The sequence below is a fragment of the Mycteria americana genome, chromosome 1, assembly GCF_035582795.1.
Source record: "Mycteria americana isolate JAX WOST 10 ecotype Jacksonville Zoo and Gardens chromosome 1, USCA_MyAme_1.0, whole genome shotgun sequence".
NCBI lineage: Eukaryota > Metazoa > Chordata > Aves > Ciconiiformes > Ciconiidae > Mycteria > Mycteria americana.
In genome coordinates, this window is record NC_134365.1 from 189609983 (window position 1) to 189630947 (window position 20965).

Sequence of the window (20965 nt, forward strand, 5' to 3'; positions counted from 1 at the left end):
AGAGCTGTGGAGGTGAAAGCAAGAAATTCTTGGACATCGGGATTTCAGCCTGCTCTCATCACTAGAAGTTTGAGAGAAGGCAGCGCTACAGCTGACCTGCTGGGGAAGCTGTAATGCTCTCTGCCTTTGCCACCCCAAATTAAGGGTGTTGGAGCTGCTGCCAGCATGGGATGACCAGTGCCCTGGCAAGGGCGCAGCTTGCTGCTAGGGAACAACTGTTGCACGAGACTTGCACGTTTACGGCTGATCATACAGCACAACTCTGTGCTCCTGCTTATCTACTACTCGATGTATAGAAGGCCCCCAACAGTCCTGACTATGTAGGACTGGAGCAAAACAAGAGCTTGGCTCTTAGTCAGGCCCCCTACTCCTCCCTCCTTCATTTGACAGCACACTCACTGCATTTTTAAGAAACTGTGGAAAGCAGGAGCTGCGTTTTTAGCAGAAACTTCGAGTAAGCTCTGAAGCAGACAGACAGGATCTCATACCCAGACCTATGCTTCCTGACCTTACTGCTCGTGTAAAACTGCATTGCAACATGTTGAAAGGGATTGCATTAACATTAGTACAATATACAAACAGTGATTTATCAACATTGTATGCTTTATTGAAAGTTGACAAGTGCAACAGTTAAATACATTGACGTGTTACAACTGTTTAGAGAACATGCACAAAAACATATGCATACTACTATACAGATCTATGCAAAAAATCCATACTGGGAAATCCAATTTTTTTTTTTTTTTTAATTCTTTGCTAGCAGGGCTTGGTAATTTTTGGAGTGGTTTTTCCTGTCTTGAACCAAACTACAATGAACAAAGATTTACTTCAGGATAATCAGCAGCCAGGGAACTTCAGAAGTTACACAAACAGCATAAATCTGCCAAATTCTGAACAGTTGCGTAGGTGCATTCTTATTTATGTAGCATAAAAAAAAACAACAAAAAACCACTTTCCAAACTTCTTCAGATCAGCCAATGAAACAACTAAACTTCAATCTGTACAACCTAAGTAGTTACAGTTTTCTATTTTACAAAGTAATTACACTAAATACACAAATATACAGTAGGCAAATAACCTTCATTGTAATTATCCTATGATCCAGCTGTACGTCACCTACCTGCTTTCTATATATAATACAGCTTTATGCACCTGTCCACTGCTTCAGAAAACGGTGCAAATATTTGCACTTAAGGTTTCAGGTGACAGTTAAGTGTTAAACACTGAATTTACCTTTCTCCCTCATCCTCTTAAGATCCTATGCACCAGTCCTTACTTTGGAACCCCAAGTGCACTACGGGGGATTGAGCCATCACTTTTTACTCCAGTCTATTTCTTCACATTTCCAAGCTCGAAAAGCACTTGTATCAGTTATGTCACTGGATGAGTGGAAGATTTAAAAACAAATCAAAAAAATTCAGGCATGCAGCTTCATTTCTCAGCCATTTGCAGAAGCTGCTCAAGTCCCCAGTGTACTTGTGCTAATTCTCTGGAAGAAGTTTATTTTATTTGATCAACCTAAGAACAAAGACTCCTTCAAGCCAAAGGGGAAAGGGAGGAAAGAGAGAGACAGATGAGTGCGTAATACGGGGGGGGAGACGCCCCTCCTGATGCGTGCAGGGCGTGGAGTCCTCAGTCTGGGTTGCAATGTGCATTGAAATGGATGAAGGGTGGCCGTGGCAGATTCCCACTAGTCCTTCTTGCTCTGGGCAGTCCAGAGGCCAGCGATCACGATGGCAATGACATCTTGAACTATGCTGAAGGCCCTGACCCCTGTGATGCCGGCTGAGCAGGCTGCTGTGTTGTCCCTTGTGACTGGGAAGAGGAAGGCGGGGAACCAGTCTGCAGCTGTGCTTGGAACTGGGCAAGCTGCTCCGGGCTGGCGAGTGTTTTTAGCAGAGTGTTTTCTTGCTCCAGCTGGGAGTTCTTCTCTATCAGCTCTTTGATTTGCTCTTTGAGGACCTCCACTTCCTCCCTGACCGCATACATCAAGTGACTCTTTACCAGATCCTGAAACGCAGAAGAGAGCATGTGTGTTAGGAAAGCAGCCCAGCGCCAAGCCCGGGCCCCCACCCAGCTCAGCTGGAGATGCAGCGGATCCACCTGCACAGAGCGCCAGCGTGAACCCAGCTCCGCTCGGGCGCAGAAAAGCATCCCACCCAGGGCGGCGAGCCCCCCGCTCAGGCCCGCGGGGCCAGCGGAGGCAGTCGGGGCGGGCAAAGCTCTGCCTCGCAGCGGCCAAGGCGTGCCAGGGCTCGACCACCCCGGTCGGGGACGGGGACGCGGACGGGGGGCTGTCACAACCCGCTGCCTCCGTCCCCGCCGCACATGTGCGGCCCCGGGGCGGGCAGCGCGCCCCGCCCCCGGCGCCCGGCCCCGCCCCGCCGCCAGGCCCCGCCCCCCGCGCACCGGCTGCAGCCAGTTCTCGGCGCAGGTTGCCGCATTTCCCTCCCTCCCGCCGGCCGTGCGCGGCCGCGGGTGACGTCAGAGCGCGCCCCGGCCAATGAGCGGCCGAGTTATTTATAGCCGGGAGTTAAAGGCTCGGAGTTTGCCTAGCAACAGTCGGCAGAGCTCCCGTGAGAACGGCTCCAGGCACCGCTCCAGTAACAAAGGGCGGCCGGGCCCCAGGCGCAGCGCGGCGGGACCGCGCCGGGGGCAGGGCGGGGGCCGGGCCGGCGGCCCCCGAGGGGGAGCCGCCGGCCCCGGGCACCGCGACGCCCGTGCCGGCCGCCGGGAGGGAGAAGGGCAGAGCGGCGGAGGATGCCCCGGCTGCAGCCCGCGGGGGATGCGGCCGTTTGGCAGGGGTGGCCCGGAGCGGGATGCGCTAGGAGGAGTTCGAAAAATAAAGTGAAAAGCGCCCCAGAACACCGCCCTTGGGGGGGTGAAGCCCCTCACACAGATGCCGCTTTCTGCCCCAGCAGGCCCCCTCCCCCGCCGCATGGAGCCGGGATCAATCGTTTGGGGAGGCAGGAGCCAAAAGCGATGCCGTCATTCCCTCCCCGGCATCGACAGAGAAACGTGCGCATTCCTCCCCGCAGGAAGCCTTCCATCAATAAAACCACCACCACCAAAAAAAAGCCCCCAAAACCAAACCCGCGCCCCCCCCTCCCGCCCCGGCCCCGCTATAAAAACGCGTCCGCGCACGGGTTAACCATCGCCCGGCGCATCCCGATATTGTTTACCGCTTCTAAACATGACCGAGGTTTTATACTACCCCGATCGGTACGTACCATCGCTTGCTCGATTTTGTTGTCGATAGCTACCACGCTTGCACCAGAGGAGCTGCAAGAGAGAAAGAAAGGGGGGGGGAATACAACATTAGCAGGAGCTGAATTATTTAAGAGACAAGAGACGCGGGCATTGGTAGCCAGTTGGCTGAGAAAGTCATCCTCACGCTGCCCTGCCGCCGCCGCCGCCTCACTGGGATGCTCCAATGCAGCAAAGCAACCTGTGAAGCCGCCCCGAACCCCCCGCCTGCAGCCGGATCAAGTGTCCCCACATTCTCCCCCCAGCAGACCACAAAGATGGAGCTTAATTGCAGGCTGCGGCAGCAGCGCTCCGCGCCGGGGACGGCAGCCCCTCCGGGGAGGCGAGGCGAGGCGAGGCGGGCGCTCGGTGCCGCCGCTGCGGTTCCCCCGGACAAAGGAGCCGGCCCGGCGTCCACCTGCCCCGCTACCGCCGCGCCGGCAGAGCCCCTCGGACACAACACTTATTTACCTACTGTCGAGCCTCAGGGATGAGTTGTCGGTGCCCAGCAAGGACGATAAGAAAGAAATTGAAAAGTGTCTTAGTTGATAAACTCCTAGATCCATTGCCACTGGTCTACAACATTGGGCATTCATGCAATCGCGGCCAGAAACGCTCCCCGGAGAAATCAGGTCTCCCTCTCTCCGGACCTGTGCGCGTGTGCGAGCGCCGGGCGGCAGGGCAGCTCCGCCGGGCGGCGGGGCGGCGGCGGCGGCGGGGCCGGGCGGCGGGACCCTGCGGGGCGCGGGGCTGCGCTCGGCCAGCTCCGAGGTCAGCGCTCCGCCGCGCCGCACAAAACCTGGCCATCCCGGCCCCCCCATAATTTATGCGGCGGCGCCGCCGCCCATTGGCTGCGCCCCGCCACGACCCCGCCCCCCGCTCCGCCGCATCTCATTAGGAGCGCTCCCCCCGCCGCGCAGCCCCCCGGGCCGGCAGCGCCCTGCCCGCCCCGCAGCGCCCACGCGGGACGGCCCTGCGCGTGGGCGGCGGGGGGGGACGGACGCACGGACACGACGAACGACGGGGCTCTGCCCCCCTTCCCCGCGAGACCCTGACACGCGGGGTGCCGGAGCGCGGCTCGCCGCGCCGATGTGCGCCCGCAAGAGCGGAGGGGGAATTAAACATCTCCTCGCAATAATTACAGGAGCTCGGGAGCGGCGGGGAAGCCCAGCGCGGCCCGGCGGGCTGCCAGCCGCCGCCGGCGGGAGCGCGGGCCGCGCCGCCCAGGGGCCGCCCGTTGCCGCGCCGACACCGCCACCTATCGGCACACGGCGGCGCCGCCCGCGCCGGGCCCGGCCCCGCCGCAGCCGGGGCAGCCCCGCGGGGCAGTCACCAGCGCCGGCTCCCGCGGCTGCCCGGCGCCCCGGGCGAGGCCCACCTGCCCGCACCGCCGCCTCGGCCCCGAGATTGGCGCGCTGCCCCCGGCGCGGCAAGGTTTAGCTCAGGAGAGCGCAAGCCGTACCCGACAGCTCTGCCGCTGCACCTGTGAAAGGCAGCAAAGGCAAGATACACATCCTGATGCACACTGCAGATAACACTGTTTCGGACTCCCGCGGATCTGCTAAAGCAGCAACGATCCCTTCTTTACCCCTTACGCAGGCCCTACTAGCCCGCAAAACCATTTATGAAAAAAATATTAAGCCATCGGCTCATCCACAAAAAGCGCATGCAGCAAACCCACAGATTTCTAGCAAGCCAGCTGATACTCTTCTACAGTAACAGGGAAAATGCCTACACACTCATTTTTAGACTGTACCGTACAGCACCTCTGGTCTTAAAATTTGCAGCACATGCATTAATAATTTAGGAAAAATTATCCTCCCACCTAACCGTGGTGTGTTTCTCAACAAATGTTACACTCTCGTGTGTCAAGGAGCACAGCCACTACAGTCCTACGGTCACAGACAGTCCCAGTGATCCTCTCTACCAGCAAGAGTTTAGGAGGAGACCCAAGGCTGAATTAGACTACCACAAAACACTGCCACAAGAAACAGCCGACCTCTAAAACCACTATTTTCTAGACCTGCACTTTCGTCAGGCATTATGTGACTTAAACACACAAAAATAAAGTCAAAAACCTCTTCAATTCTCTATAGCAAACTTCTCCAAGAACTAGAAGTCACTTATGTGTCACAGGTGTCGCTCCCAGAGAAGCAGGAAAGCCAGGAGGCACAGAATAATCATCTTAAAGCTAAATTTAGCATTTGCGTATCTGCATCATCCTTCTTAGTTTATTTATGTTGTCCTAGTCTACTATTCTTTCATTCAATAATGCCGGCAGAGTAGTACAAACTAATCCTATTCACGAGAGAGGTCACATTTAAGACTAAGAGTTCCTGAGAGCCGCTTTCCCGGTACCACATACGATGCACATCCCGCAAGGGCACAGCTCATCTCACCCTCTGGGTATCTGAGGAAGTTGCACAGGATAGCACCTAACAGGCTGAAAATTAAAGGAAGTTTAAAAAAAAAAAACCCCCCCCCCACAAAACCAAACAAACCTTGCCTGTATTGACTTGCAAATTTAATAGCAAGTAAATTAGAAGCAACATAGTAAAATGTATTCATCAGGCTCCAGCTTCCCACCTCTGTCAGACAAAACACCAGTAACCATATATCATACGTACACTTCAACTAACCACGTTCTTTGCAGAGGTTACGTACTACACACGACAGTACTCATCCTATTCAGTGATCAAGCGAGCCATTTGATAAACAGCTCCAAAAGCATATCATCTGCACCGGAATCTGTATCGACTTCTGCCCTAGACTTGATCTAAATTAATGTTTTATGAAGGGTTGGGCTTGGAAATCAGTAATGTCTCAAGTGACGACCCATCATCGCAGTTACTCAGGACATTTAGAGTTCACGAAATTACAGCTGGACACAAACTCAGGGCAATCTCAGTCCCCTGAAGCTCTTAATCAGAACAAGGCAGATTAGGTGTAAAAAGCAAGAATCTCTGCTAAGTAGGTCCTTATAAAATAACTCACTTAAGATAGCAAACTCACATGCCTGAACAGACCTACCCTTGAAACGCCTGCTTTGCTGCTGCAGGACAGACAGCAAACATTTGTATGTATTTTCACTTGTACATGTAAAAATAAAGTCATGGATGCATTCCAGGATGATTGTTGGTGCTGCCATAATGGTAATTATTAAATGCCATCATTCCACTTATGACAAAAAAATGATACAATTCTTAGACTAAATTAACAATAAACAACATTGCCCTCCTCTAATCTGTATTAATGTATCTTCATGAAGAATTCCTACTGAACTCATTAACCGTCTTCCATTAACTTCAGTGGGCTTTTAGCAAATTCCTTCATTTATTTTTAGATGCCTACAAGCTGAGTTGTGATTCAACAGAAAGCTGTCAGCTGCGTAAGTAGGACTGCATGTTAATGTGCATGCTCTGCTTTGCCCACCCTATAAAAAAGGCAAACCGTAAGTCTCCCTTTATGGCTGAGAAAGCTCTGAGCTCGCAGACCATCTAGGAAGTAAAAACAGGCCATGTACTACTTTCATCCCCAAAATTGGGGGGGGGGGGGGGGGGGGGGGGGGGGGGGAGGGAGCACCACTAATCTCCGATGTTCTCGCCTCAACACCCTGCCGTCTGCCTGACAAGGACAGAGACTGAACACCATATTTAAAGGTTGAGGTTTTGCTGTTGCTTTTTTTCAATATATATTATTTATGAAATAGAACGATCTATAGCAGATCTAAGGCAAATAATCCTCCGAACTCCCTTTCCCCTTGCTTGCTCATCGATTTGTTTCCCTTCCTGCCTCCTCCACCAACATGCACTTCACTCAGATTATGTTGTTTTGACTCACTCACCCTCCCTTACAGCACTAAAGGGAGTCAAGATGACTAAGGTGCTACTCAAAACCTTCTAAGCATCTCTTTAACACCTCATTAGCAGATACTACACGATATTAGACATTAACTCCTCCTGCAAAAGCTTACATTCCTGGGAGCAGAGGCGAGAAAGGCTGCAGAATTCCTCATCTGTGCAAGGCCACTCTGGGTCTGCACCGGGCTGGACCGATTCACGCCCCTGTTAGACGACGAGGGACATTTGTTGAGAGTCCCCTCACACGGAGGATCACACACTTCTGCATGTCTACAGAGCACCCCAGGTGTTCACAAACTGCATAAAGTAATAGAAAAAGACTCGAGATTGGTTACTGAGAACCGAGCAGGGCAGAATACAATATAGTGCTACACAAGTGGTTCATCAGCATCTTTGATCCGCAAATAAATTAAACTGCTTAAATTGAAACATAGATGGTAGTCAAAGACTTCTTAGCACACTTCACCTTTTGTAGTGGTTCAGGTCTTAAACTGTTTCTCCCACTAAATTTCCTCTTGTCTGAATTTAATCATGCTAAGCACTTGAAAAAAGTGCTTTTCATTTTAAGCACATAATGAGGTAAGCTGCAGCACAGAATCATTTTGTCTCTATGCAAGTCTGGTTTGGCATAACACACATTTCTGTGTGCGTTAAAAAATTCTTTCACCTAAAAAATTTATCTTTCAAGTACCTTGTCAATGTATGTCCCCTCAGAAGCCAACATTAAAAGCCCTAGACAAGCACCTCCTGAACTTAAAATAAATTTCATCTTTTGACTATGTCGCAAAGAGACCACACCAGAAACTGTATTAGAAAACAGCAATTTCTGTCACAGCACACTTTCATCTTGCGCTATAGTCAGACTCAGATCCTGTGGACTTGGAACTACAGTTTTCAACTACAAAATAAAAGTACTGAAGAGGGTAAAAATGGTAATTACTCAAAAAAAGACTACAGTACTTAAATTCTACATGACATCTGACTTTACATTTCACTTGGCATCTAAAAAAGGTCAATAAATGGCAAAGTACTATTCTGCCTTAAAATTCATAAATTCAAAACTATTTGTGTATTGACAGCAACCCCTCCAGTATCAAACTTACACAAAATTGCTCCAAGCGAATAACCTAAAGAGGAAACTCTGGCTGCAGTTGACATCAAGGACTAAAGGATTTATTTCAATAGGCCATAATTTTTGTCTTAATCTCAGTAAAGATACAAGATAGGCTAGAGAAGCTGCTCAATTAATTTCTTCCCCCCACAGTAAGTCATAATTATTTTTTTAACAGACTAAGGACAAAAAAAAAAATCACATTCAGGTAGTCTAAATAAATATCACAGAATCTCAGCCAACTTCCTTTTCCAGCCCCAGACTTGTAGCTAGGATCTTGATTTAAAGAAACCAAGCCATTGAGAACTTACTGCTCAGCTCCAAAGGCTAATATGTATTTTATTTCTAGTTTGATTTCTGCAGATTTCAATTTACACACCCCTGCTAAATTGAAGAACCTCCTGCTACCAGATATTACTCTATCAGTTTTCCTAAATGTGTGTTTTCCCTCCCCCATAGTAAAGTTATTTGCATCTATAATTTGGTTTGCAGGGCACTGGTTTTTAGTTCCGTGAAAAACAGATAAAAGGGAAAGCTATGCAAGATGCTAGTGAAATGAAGTACTATATTTGTAAATCTTTTTTTCTTTTTCCCCAGATGTGCAAGCATAACTAAATAAATACTCAGCGGAAAGAATACATACACCCTACTGGGGTTCTGGAAATAACCTGACAGTATCTCTAATCGCAATGCATACACAGAAGTATCATGCTGTGTGCTCTGCACAGGAGACAGAAGGCTGCATTTAAAAGCAAGAAGATAACCATGTAAGATCAAAAGACAAACAAGGAGTGGTTCTCACTGGCTCCTTTGAGGATATCCTCTTCCTTTTACAGGCAACTAATTGCTAAGTCAACCCTAGTTGCTTTTAATGAGAATTATAATGATTCTACCAATTCTAATGCTGACAAAATAAAACATAAAGACTGTATCAAGTACCTGGATATAGACAAACACAGATAATCGACTCTTTACTGGTCAGAGAACTCTTCAAGGAAATAAGAGCCATCTTATAGCAGTTTTGATGCTTGGAGAAAGACGTGTTGTATCCCCTTTCCTGAGATCTTCCATACATGACTATCTAGCAATGCAGCTGGGATGAAGGACCCTGTTCTGTGCACATCCATTGAGTTTCAAAGTCTCCTCACAGAGTCAAGTGAGGTCAATCATAACTCAAAACCTGAAATTGCATCCAGATGCTACACCACCTAAATTTAAAGAGTTACATATTTGCAGTAACATCTAGTTTGGGAATCACAGGCTTCCCTAATTTCATATCCAAGCTTAAAATGAGTACGTGTAAAATATTTAACTTTGTTAAAAGTGAAAGCCCTCCTCAGTATCCCATAACTGCCCTTGATCAAGGACTGCAAGTGGGAAAAGATCCATCAACTATGTTAGCATCCTGAAAGTTTTAAGTGAGACATCTGAGCTGGGAATTGATTTTCTTTCCTCCAGAAAGCAGCACAATGTCACTCTGCATGCTATCACTGTCCCCAGGATGGAAGGGGAGAAAAACCCTTCAGTGCCATAAAGCAGCATATACAGAAAAGTGATAAAATGTTGCAATCTTTAAGTTTCACTACCTGAAGCATGGAGTTGAAATTAATTTTTCCTTTCTGTGAAATTTGGTTTAAATAATTTTAGATTTAACGCAAAAAGAGTGTTCAACTCCCTGGTCTTATGCGTAGCTTTCACGTGCAATGCTTTTCTCAAAGCCAAGGAGAACACCTCAGAGTAAAAAAACCACTTATACTAGCATTTAATCCCACTTGTTCTAACTGTACAACAACATATTTTTCAACCATGTACTCCAAAATTAAATGAAGAGTGGAGGAAAGAGTCACTGGAGCATTTCAAGTTACACCTAACATAACAAAAGAAACATAGCAAGTATAGGAAGTGGTTTGGCACACTGACACAACGAGCATTTGGAAAGCTGAAGTTCTCTATATTAAACAGCATCTCTGACCCAGGGGGCTGACAGCCCAGGAGGGACTCCGGGACAGTCGCTGACACTCACCCATCCCCCCTTACCTTGATAGCACACAGTGGGATTTAAAAAACAGCCAATTTAACCTGTAACTGAGAAGGGTCATCTTTTATTATTTTTTAAACACTTAATATCTTCCATTTCCTTAAGGCTGCACCAAGTCACATGAAGTGCGAGTACTATGTCTCACATACTGGTGCTAATTGTGGAGGGGGGGGTGAAGGACCTTCAGTCCCTCCATTTCCCCTGTCCCCAGCCCCCTGTAAAGCCTACGTCCATTGTGCTTTTTTTGTTTTGTTTTGGGGTGGTTTTTTGTTTGTTTTGTTTTGGTTTTTTTTTTTTTAACCACTTAATCTCTTCCTTCCTCTTTTCCCACCTCCTCCCCTTTTTAAAATTGTTTCCTGTGAAACTATATTGAAAATCTTGGATCAGCTAATAATTTAGTCACACTTATTAAGAAATTATTTATATGGCATCACAGCTGGCCCACACTTCTCACTGAATATCGTTTTCCCTTTGATGGCCACTTTTCAATTCAACACTTGAAATGAAGCCTGCATTTCCCACAGAAGTGTATCACACTACAAGCCAACTCAAAGTTGCTAGGAACAAAGCCAAAACCCCTGCAATTAACCAGCATTGTCCTATGGTCTTCAGGAACTTTGGAATGAACTTCAGAACTCCAGCTTCTACAGAAACTATTAAAAACAGTCAATGATGATCAAAGGAGAAAAGTACAGAAACAAAATATAAGGTAAGACTCCAGTGTGGGAATGAAGCATCCGGGACGTGGAATCCAATCTGCCGTGAACACGGATGAAGGTCCACCACTGCTCAACTTTTGACATGGCAGATCACTCATTACCACCCTGTTGTGCAGAACCCATTTAAGGTCTTTCTGTTAAACAATAATAAACCCCCAACACTGCAGCTTGGTTACACATGTAGTAGAATAAAAGACAATACGGTGAGAGTTCAATGCCACTTTTCTCCCTCGGCAAATCACTAAGACAACAGACCTCTATCCAGTTGTCCACTTACACTCCTACAATTTCGGTCTCTTTGCAATCACTGGCAAACGGCTTCAAAGGTATTAACAGTATCAATGAACAAGCAGCTGACTGGCTTTTAGATTAACACCCCTGGCTCCAATGCATGTTTATATACCAATTTGTAGTATCATATTTCCTAATTTCTGAGTGGTCAAAACACTCTACTTCAGTTCTGCCTGAACCCACAGTTTATCACCTTTTGGTGATTTCCTAAAAAATTTAGAGAAAATTCAAGACCTGCTGTTCTGTCCAAGCAGAAGTGCACTTTAGAGGCTGAAATCACTCTCATGTATTTAAAGGTATTTTTATACCTGAATGGAGACTTTCATTTATAGAAATCAAACTCCATGTACCTCCACCAATTCAGGAAGCATGGGGGGAATTTCCAGAAATGTGCAAGAACATGACCTGATTTACCAGATTTATTGCACAAAAGTCTCGCTTCCCTTCATCAGCCACCATGTTGGGCATTTGCTGGATGATTTCCTGCCCAGCCTGTGCTTCCCCCCCCCCCCCCCCCCCCCATAGAAATAAGGATGAGAGGAATCTGATGTACACCCATGCTTTTAACTCAGTACAGCATTGAGAAACAGGTACTGCTAAACGCTGGAGTGGGAAGTACTCTCGGGCTTCTTAATCCAGACATAGCTTCAGTGACTTCAGAGACACAAATCCTGCTGACTCACAACTGTAGAAATCCCAGCAGAATATCTCCATGTAAAAAACATTTAAGCTTTCCTCGCTGAAGAAATTGTAAAGCAATACTGGTTTGCGTTCTATTTCAAGATACCTGGGAAAGTACATAAAACTATGAAATGAGGTGTGCTTAAAAATTACTTTAAAAGTTACCTAAAGACAGATAAATGGATATTTTAATCTGACCTAACTGTGCCTTATGGCTTTAGAGATATATTACCCACTTTAGCACAACACTACTTTCCTGTAATCCAGCCACACTGCAAACCAAAGAGAACTGTCAGAACAGATGTGCCAGCTCAGCATATTTTGAACATGTCCCTGGAGCACCTTCTGGGCCAGAGACTGCAAACGGCTGGCATAGGACCATGTCATCTACAGAAGACCCGTATATCCTGAAGTCCTGGTTCTCCTTCAGGTGGGATTCAGCCTTCCTCAGTACCTACTGCTCCTCTAAGAGCAGACTCGGGCAGCAGAAAGCCCTCCTTTTCCACAGGACTGCATATTCTAGCTTGTAAACAGCAAGTACCTTGAGACCATCCGGTCTGTGGTGGCCATGCTGGGCAGACACCACTGACACTTAGCCACCCTTGAGCCTGACATTCCGCAAACAGAAGATATACTCTTAATCTTTTAATACATGACTTGCGAAGGAAAGATTACAGCATATTATTTCATACCTATTCAATAACCAGGTAACCATCTTTATGCAGAGTTGGCTAAGTTTATGAGTGGCATCCTGTTTATGAAGCAGCCCAGTCCATTCCCTCATACTGCTGATGCCTGTTTTCTGGTGGATATCCACCTAAAATATGTTTCATTAGCTGTTCCAAGAGTCTTTCGTACAAAACAAGGTCTGAGCTCATGTATATACTGTGTCAGGCACCTAACACTTCTTGAAAACAATTACTTCATGCTCCAGACACCACTGCCATTAAGACGACACCTTGAACCTTTGTGGCCTAAAAAAACCCTCAAAACAAAACAAACCCCCCACAAAAACAAAACCCAACCAACTCCAGTATCGGAAGCCTCAGATGAGACTTAGTAACCCACTTAGTAACGCATGGGAGTCCAAAACAGCTCCCAGGTACGTTTCCTCATTCTCATGCAGAGTGTTAGCCCAGATGCCCAGTGGCCACTCTTCTACAGCATCAACGTGGTGAACTGCCATGCTACTGTCAAGTTATAGGAAGGAGAAAAAGCCTCTGCTGCGAGACAGGATTTAAAGCCCCTCTTCCAGCTTCACCGGCAGAGCCAGGGAACCACTGCTACAGTGTCCCACCAAGCCCAGAGGACAAGTCACCTCTTTCAAAAACCACCCGAGGCAGCCTCCTATCCAGGGAGGCATTGCCTGCTCCCACACAAGGTACTGAATGGGGGAATTCCTCTCTGACTCTTCCTGGCAACTACTAACTGCTAGAGGCCCTGGGCAGGCAGACAGTAACATCAATCAACAGTTCAAGTACGAGCAATCATGACAGCTATAAACAAAAATATTTGTAAGTGAATGTTTGAGTCACAGGGTAGCACTGGTGCAACTGAGATAGGCTCCTGCCTTGAATTAGTTTGCCCAAACCTGTTTTTCAGCCCCATTTCTGAAGAACTCAGCATTTTAAAACAAGCTGTTAATTACCTGAAACAGGTAGAAAAGAACCATTGAGCCGATTCAGAGATTGGGGCTGGGGGAATTTACTTACACTGACAGACTGAAAGATGTCAAGGTACTTGACAGGATCCTTGAAAGGATCCTTGAAATCCTTGGAAGGGCCGAGACCCAATTTAACTAGAGTGAACAACTACCTTTAAATAGAGAAAATACTAGGCTTAAGGGGCTGCCAGACTTTCGTTTTAATTTTCCATATTAGAGTGCATCTATTTAATATTTGCCTAATGATTAATTAAAGCCTGCCTTTTAAAAACAGTAAGGACTAGCTCATAAATACAGTGGGTTTTCTATCCCTTGATATCATCAGATAGAGACTGGATGCCCTTCACTAAGGTATGCTTTAAATAACCTGAAGCTACTCAAGTTCAGATAAGGATAACCTAAATATAATAGCACAAGACATACAGAAGTTTTTGTCCTTGCCTTCAGTACCACTCTTGTATTTTGACCAACTACAGCCCACCTTAATTATGCCACGGGTTGGCAGGTGCACCTAGTACCCCCTTCTTCCAGCTGGTGCCATAACCAGAGGCTGAAGCATCTTCTGACTTGTGTGTCTTGTCCCCTGCCCCCCCCCCCCCCCCCCAGCCCACATCATCTGCATTTCCAACCAAGTTTCAAAAAGAAATATGGAAGATGCCACAACACTTTTTCCAGTATGAACATGGAGAGGTGTTGAAATACACCAATCTTAAGTGGACACAGAGCCACCTGTCTGCAGTCTGCACTACAAGAGAAGCAGGAGCTCCTGCACGCCCCTATAATTGCCATTTCCAGCTGCCTAGTGCTAGACAGCTCCCCAGTAGCACACAGACATTAGGGATCACTTCTCCAAAGCACTTTGGCAGAGCTCCAGTGCCTAAACTCTAGATCTTGGACTTCATTCTGGCAGCCAAAATTAAAAAAGTATAAAGTATTTAATTTTATTAAGAGTAAAAGCCCTTCTCAGTATGCTGTAAACTGCCCTTGACAAAAGGACTGCAAGTGGGAAAAGATCCACCAACTGTCAGTACCCTGAAAGTTTTAAATGAGATGCCTGATCTGGGAATTGTTCCTCTTTCCTCCAGAAAGCTGCCCACAACTGCACTCTCTCTCAAAAGAGATTCTGTGTCTAACCCAGAGAAAGCCAAATGCTGCTTTGGATTTGGCCCACTCATTCAGTAGGGTCAGTTTTGGAAAGAAAATATAACCATATGCAACATTAGCCAAGAACAGCTGCAAGAGAGGCTAAAGTTTCTCCTTCATTTGCAATTTATGGTTACGTGACAGTCAGCCAGCCTTAATTCACAGAAAAACAACTAGAGCAAAACCAGCATCTCTGCAAGAGAAACTAGAGGAAACAAAAGCAAATGCAAAGTAAACAGGAAGTAGCTTGCTGAGTAAGAATACAGGAGAAATCACCCCAATTTTCTGTGTAGTGTTAACAGATGCAGATTTTTGTTTATGACTAGAGGTGCTACATCATGCTGCTATGTGTATGAGTAAAAATCAGATATAGCAAAACCTCTTAACGCAGAAAGGTTAAAGAAAATCACACATCTATTCCATCACACTTTTTTCATTATACATTTTGTGGAATAGACTGGTTCGTGGTAGGAAACAATCTTCTCAATACTACCTTTCTTGGTCATATAATGGTCAGTAATATATGACGACACAGGTCATTGCTGTATACACACACTGCTCAAGCATAACATACCTGTTGTCATTATATTTCAATTGCTATTATAAAAGATTTCCATTACACTGGTTCCTTAGGCATTCAAATGAATTAATTTAGTATAATTTTTAACATTAATTTGGAAGTTCAAGCATGTTTTCAGAAACTGTCGACTGCTGAAGAAATTAAAAACGAGTTCTTAAAAAAGTTTTCCAATGTATAAATGTATATTCTTTAAAGAGGCACCATTCACAGAGGAAAGCTATTCTCCACAGGCCATACCACAAACATAACATGACAAGAATATCGTGAAATGTATTAACTGGTATTTGTCAACATTTACATGATAAGAGCAAGTGGTTTGGATTTTAAGGGTGTGGCATAACAAAAGCACCAGTTCAGAGATCAGAAGTTATGAAGAACACATTCTGTGCTCCCTCCCACAGAAGGGTATTTGCTTTTTGTACACAGAACAACAACTCTGCAACATGAAGAGTCAGGGCATTTTTTCCCCCACTGTCATATATTTTTAACTCAGTAAAATAATTCTTCCCATTCACTGAGTTACTTGGTATTTCTTTTAAACACCAGAAAGGAACTAGATCAAACACATGCATTTCATATTTCATTGTTTATATGGAAAAGGAGGTTAAGAAATGTAACTTGCAGAAGACTAAACTGTATTTCAATGCCTCTCTAAACATTTCACAAGACTGATTAACTAAACTTTTCTTTAAAGATGTGACAAGACAGAAGATAGTATAGATAATGTATGAAAAATATGTGAATGAATACAAACTTGTTTGATAAGTTTCAAATCATGTTAGAATTCTCATTTTTGGTTTAGCATTATGTCACTTAATATTTGGAATAACTGGAATAACATTTTTTTTTTTTTAAAGAGGAAAGTACTATAGTGGCAAATATTTTATAATATGGCTTATTTCCAATATTGCAGTAAAGATTTTTCAAGACATGTAGATTTTCAGTGAATGACTCTGAAATTTTCAGGAATGACTCTGCGTGACACAGTACTCTTAACCAGTATAATACTCCTAGCTTGCAATAGTTTGAAATAGTTTTAACAAGTGCCAAGCACCTTGGTTTAGGAGAAGCATTTTTAAGTACTTGCTCAAACAAAATAGTTTAAGAAACCATTAAAAAAAAAAAAAAAGAGGAAGACAAATAAATCAAGCATCTAAAAATTAAAAACTCTATAAATACCTCTTTAGATGCTGTTCCAGATCCAAGAATAACACTTTCATGGTTATTTGGTCAGAGCCTTGCTTCTGAGAAGTGTCACTTTCATTGATGTATCTGTTTAGTACCTGTTGATTAGTTTCCCCCAGACAGAGGGTCAGAAGAAATACCTCTCGGTCCTTGGCAGCCGTAAGATTAGCATTAGCATTCCACTATTAACCACGGGTCCTGAACTCCGCAGCACTTTCAAGAATCACAAAGCCTCGCCCGTTAAAGATTATCCACTTGCTTCTATTCAAAGTTTGCTGAGTTTAATAGTGGTTGGCCATGATCAACAAAAACAAGAAGGGCAAACAGTGATGACACTACAGATCCCGAGATCACATGGTGTTCTGTTACATAAAGCATCAAAAGATATTAAGATCTTCACGATTAGGTTTTCAAATCTTAAACAAATGCATCTTCTTTCAGCAGTGCCAAATTTGCCAACTCTCAAGCCGATTCAGCCTGCTCCCACTTTTTGTAAAGCACATGTTAATCACTACACGTAGCTAATTCTGCTTAGAGAAAGGCAGCTGAGTTGTACTGTTTCTCAAATCAAAGTTCTAGTGCTTAATGGCAACTGTAATTAGACACAGAACCAACAGTACCCAGTTTGCCAAAAAATGTTTTACACAGGCAAATCCTATCCCTGAGTGCTATTATGCTAAGAACCTGTGACAAGAGTTAGACATGCATCTGTTTAGAGTCTTCTGCAGACCAAATCAAGATAACTCCTCATGTATCAAGCCACAATTCAATCAAATATTACATATTCTTCCTCATAGAAGCACAGATCACCGTAAGGAATTTTTGGTACACTGTAGTACATCTATATCATGTAACTACCAGCCTACTTGCATGGGTACCATTATCTAACATTGCTTCCACATAAATATATTCCTTCCTCTATCATGGTGAACACTTTTCAGTGCAAATAGAAGTTGACTGCGCACAGTATGTTGTAGAGAAGTGAACAAGATTCACTTTCCTGGTCTGCATGCAAGCTGAAGAGCCAGAGATAACTCCTCACCATGGAAATAGCTGGCTACTTGCAGCATGTGTGCAGGAACCCCCACCACACAAGAGAGCATGGGCATTGATGTTACACTCTTCCATCAGACCGAGACCACAAAAATGCAGAGACAAACCAGAAGTCAAACCTAGCAAACGTTACCTGGGCTTGCTGCTGAGTGCTAAAGCAATGTCAGATGTATTTCCTCAAGTAGATTTGCCTTGTAAGACTATATAGGAAAGAAACCAAATGGAAGGGCCAAACAAGTTGGCTCAGAGCATGGCCATCCACTATTCAGCTGCATTCTGTTGCCAAGGCACTGAAGAGGTGACTGATAGCAAGAGAAGCAGGTATTACACGATAAAAAGAAAATAGTCTAGCTTGGGGGAGGGAGGGGTAAAACCAACCCTACTTATTAGAACCAACAAGTCTAACAACATACAAAGGAAGTATTTTGGTTAGGAGGTAGAAAGGAAGCAAACAAAAAGAAATAATGCAATTTTTTTTTTTTTTCTGGGGGGTGAGGGGTGCAGCAGGATTAGTTCCCCATTCCCAGAACCAAGAGGGAATTCAGATAATTTAAAGTGGGCATCAGAGCTACTAACTGTGAAACAGTGCAGAATATTTCTAAATGGTCTTCCCAGAGCCTGGTACACCTGGCTTGTAAGGACAGAGCATCATGTTCCTTTTAAAGCACACTAGGGAGACTGAAGCAGACAAGTTAGACTTTACAATAAATGTTTCTCTCATTACATCAAGTCCATCTCCCTCAGCACAGCATGGAAACAGGGAACAGTCATGGCTCATTTGAGTGTTCTCCTCTCAGTCCCACCAAAAAGCCATGGAGGTGGGACCACTCAGATGGCAAAGCAGTTGTACTCCAGGATCTTGGTCCTAGGAGAAGAGGCAGATGGCTCTAACGGCCCTATGAGAGGGACGCTTGCTCTGAAAGCAGAGCTACTCTTAAAAGCTTCAAGTGGAGACTAATATGGTACAACCACATCTAAAAGGAGAGGGGGAATAATTTGTAGAAGTGGACCTCCAACAGACTTTCAAGGAACAATAAGCTAGGAACAAAGGGATCAACAATTATAGCAGTCATTGCAATAGATTGCAATTATAGCAATTTATTAAGATGAGAAACTTTGACCCAGTATTATTGAGTAACTTCAATATTCAAGATGAAACATTACTTATAGCAAGGAGTCTTGCTTATTTTAAAGAGCTGAAGCACCAAGCTGACTAGAGAAATGCTCAAAACCAATTCCAGAAAACTGAACCAAGACAGAAATTATAATTTGAGTGGCATCCTTACATATCCTTTCATAGTCAGAGACTCAGTACAATAATAATCCCTAATGAATCCTATTGGTAACATTATCTTATAGATCATACATCCTACAACCTCCCTTGGCCGTTCTATAAACCACACGGCGACCCGTGGCAGTCAGGCTCAGCTGAGTCTGTATCCCACAGAACTGCACCAGCAGACCTGATGGCTTCGGATTTTAAGCTGCCCTTCTCCTAACCCTCTTTAACATCCTCCTTGCCATCTCTGTTGCCTGCGCTCCCCTCTGCAAAGCTGCACAGTTGAAATCAGCTAGGAAGACAATCTTTCTCTGTAAGTGTTGTGCATACAGTACATGCACTGGTCACAGGTGTTTTCCAGGATGCCTAAAACAATGAATACACATTGAAGTATGTTGGGGTGGGAGAGGGATGAAAGCAGTGATGTTAACCTTTCCCATGGACAGTCTTTCCTTTCTCCTTTCCTATTTCAAGATACCCTCTGAACAGGAGCTCCATCACGCTAGGGGCTGTGTCAAGACAGTTAAAAACAAGGTCCAGTAAGTTGTACATATCTGACCAATACATCGCTCCGCTCCAACGCTGCTCTGACTCAAATCTGGGTTTCCTTTACAGCCAGAAGGATCATTAAATGTTAGATTACATGGGGAAAAAAAATCAATTCCTTAAGAGACACAAATCTAAGCACTGGATGTAATTTATGAAAGATAAATAACTCTACTATCAACTCATGCCCACACACAAATAAAAAGATACTGTAAAAAGTTATCTTTCCAGCATCCTCCTCATGAGCTTACACTAAGATCCTTGTAATTTGCTCTGCTTATTAAAAGAAGTTGCGTCAGAGTCAGTTTGAAAGCAAAAGGCAAATATATATATATATATGTATATATATATATATATGCGCGCACGTGTATGATGCAGGACTACTGAATATATTCAGCTGCTTCATTCTGCAGAGAAGCAAGTACAGGGCTGGGCCCACGAAGACAAGCCATAGGTAGCTTCATCTCTGGTAACACTGATCACCTTTCCTCATGCTTTGGCCCCAATTCTGGTGATGACTTTACAGTAAGGCAACACTCACAGGCTTCATTTGATGCTAATTCTCCAGTTAAGCCAAGTAAAATGGTTCCTATACCACTGATCTAAAAGCACTGAATTCCAATTCATCACCTTTTTATTTGGGGGTTTTGTGCGCCAGAGGAGTCTTATCAGTTCCATTTATCACCTTCATAAAAAACAGCAAAGGATTTGCTTTGTCAGTTACCAGACTGAAGCCAAATTAAAATGTTAAAACATAACTGCTTCAGAGGCAGGTATTCCAATAACTACATGATTTTTCTCATAAGCATTCCCATAAATTTGACAATTCTGGTTACAGTGCATTCAAGTAATTAAAACTAATACTCAGTTATGTGTAGGTCAACTACTTACAGGTAATAGAAACCACAAAGAAATTTTAAGTCAACTGGATTAACTAAGTGATGGAACATTTCTACTGCTTTGAAAAATAGCCTCTAGCTGCAACCGAAAAATGCCTGAAGTACAAGGATCTTCTTTCTTCTCCTGTCACATTCAAGAATTCAGCACCAAGCTATGCTTTCCTTCCTTTGTCCTGAGCCATTCTGGCTGTTATATAAAGTGACAGATTGCACACAGATGAATTATCACTGTGGGTACACTAGGATGTCAGATACGGGTAAGTTTTAGCATTTAATGAAACAAAAAACAACAAGATTTCATGCATGATGGCATCAGGGTACCTAGGTTCTCCATGCCCGCCCCCGCCAGCTCTTATGCCCAAAGGGGAGGAGGGAACATATTTCAAGATAGTTAATTTGCGGTACTCCTTGACAGTTTTGCTTTAAAAAAAAAAAAATACACATCAGCCCAAGTTTAGATTTAACTTGGTAAGTGAATGAATCTGGCATTCAGCCAACAGAATGTACTGTTTATGTCAGTCTGAATGAAGTGCAGCACTTGAGCACGAAATCCTGAGCACGTCACACATCACTGAGTTAGCTGCCATACCTTCACGGGGTAAACATTTAGCAGGTTCATTTTCCACATACTACAGAGGACTTCAGAGACATCTTTAATAATCGAGACTTCA

At 44.7% G+C, this 20965-nt stretch overlaps 1 protein-coding gene across 5 annotated transcripts in view; it reads right to left on the reverse strand.

The window, feature by feature from the left end:
* Positions 1-582: 582 nt before the first annotated feature.
* TSC22D1 (TSC22 domain family member 1) overlaps positions 583-20965 on the reverse strand; it is a 97938-nt gene continuing 77555 nt past the window's right edge. For 3 of the 5 annotated variants that reach the window (XM_075489039.1, XM_075489030.1, XM_075489059.1), the window contains 2 exons: positions 3231-3282; positions 583-2010 (listed from right to left, as the gene is read on the reverse strand). In XM_075489039.1, coding sequence (XP_075345154.1) covers positions 1753-2010; positions 3231-3282 — 310 coding nt within the window. In that variant the 3' untranslated portion in view covers positions 583-1752. Of the gene's footprint in view, positions 2011-3230; positions 3283-3717; positions 4046-20965 lie in introns of those variants that run through there. The other 2 variants (XM_075489047.1, XM_075489052.1) reach the window with 2 other exon arrangements.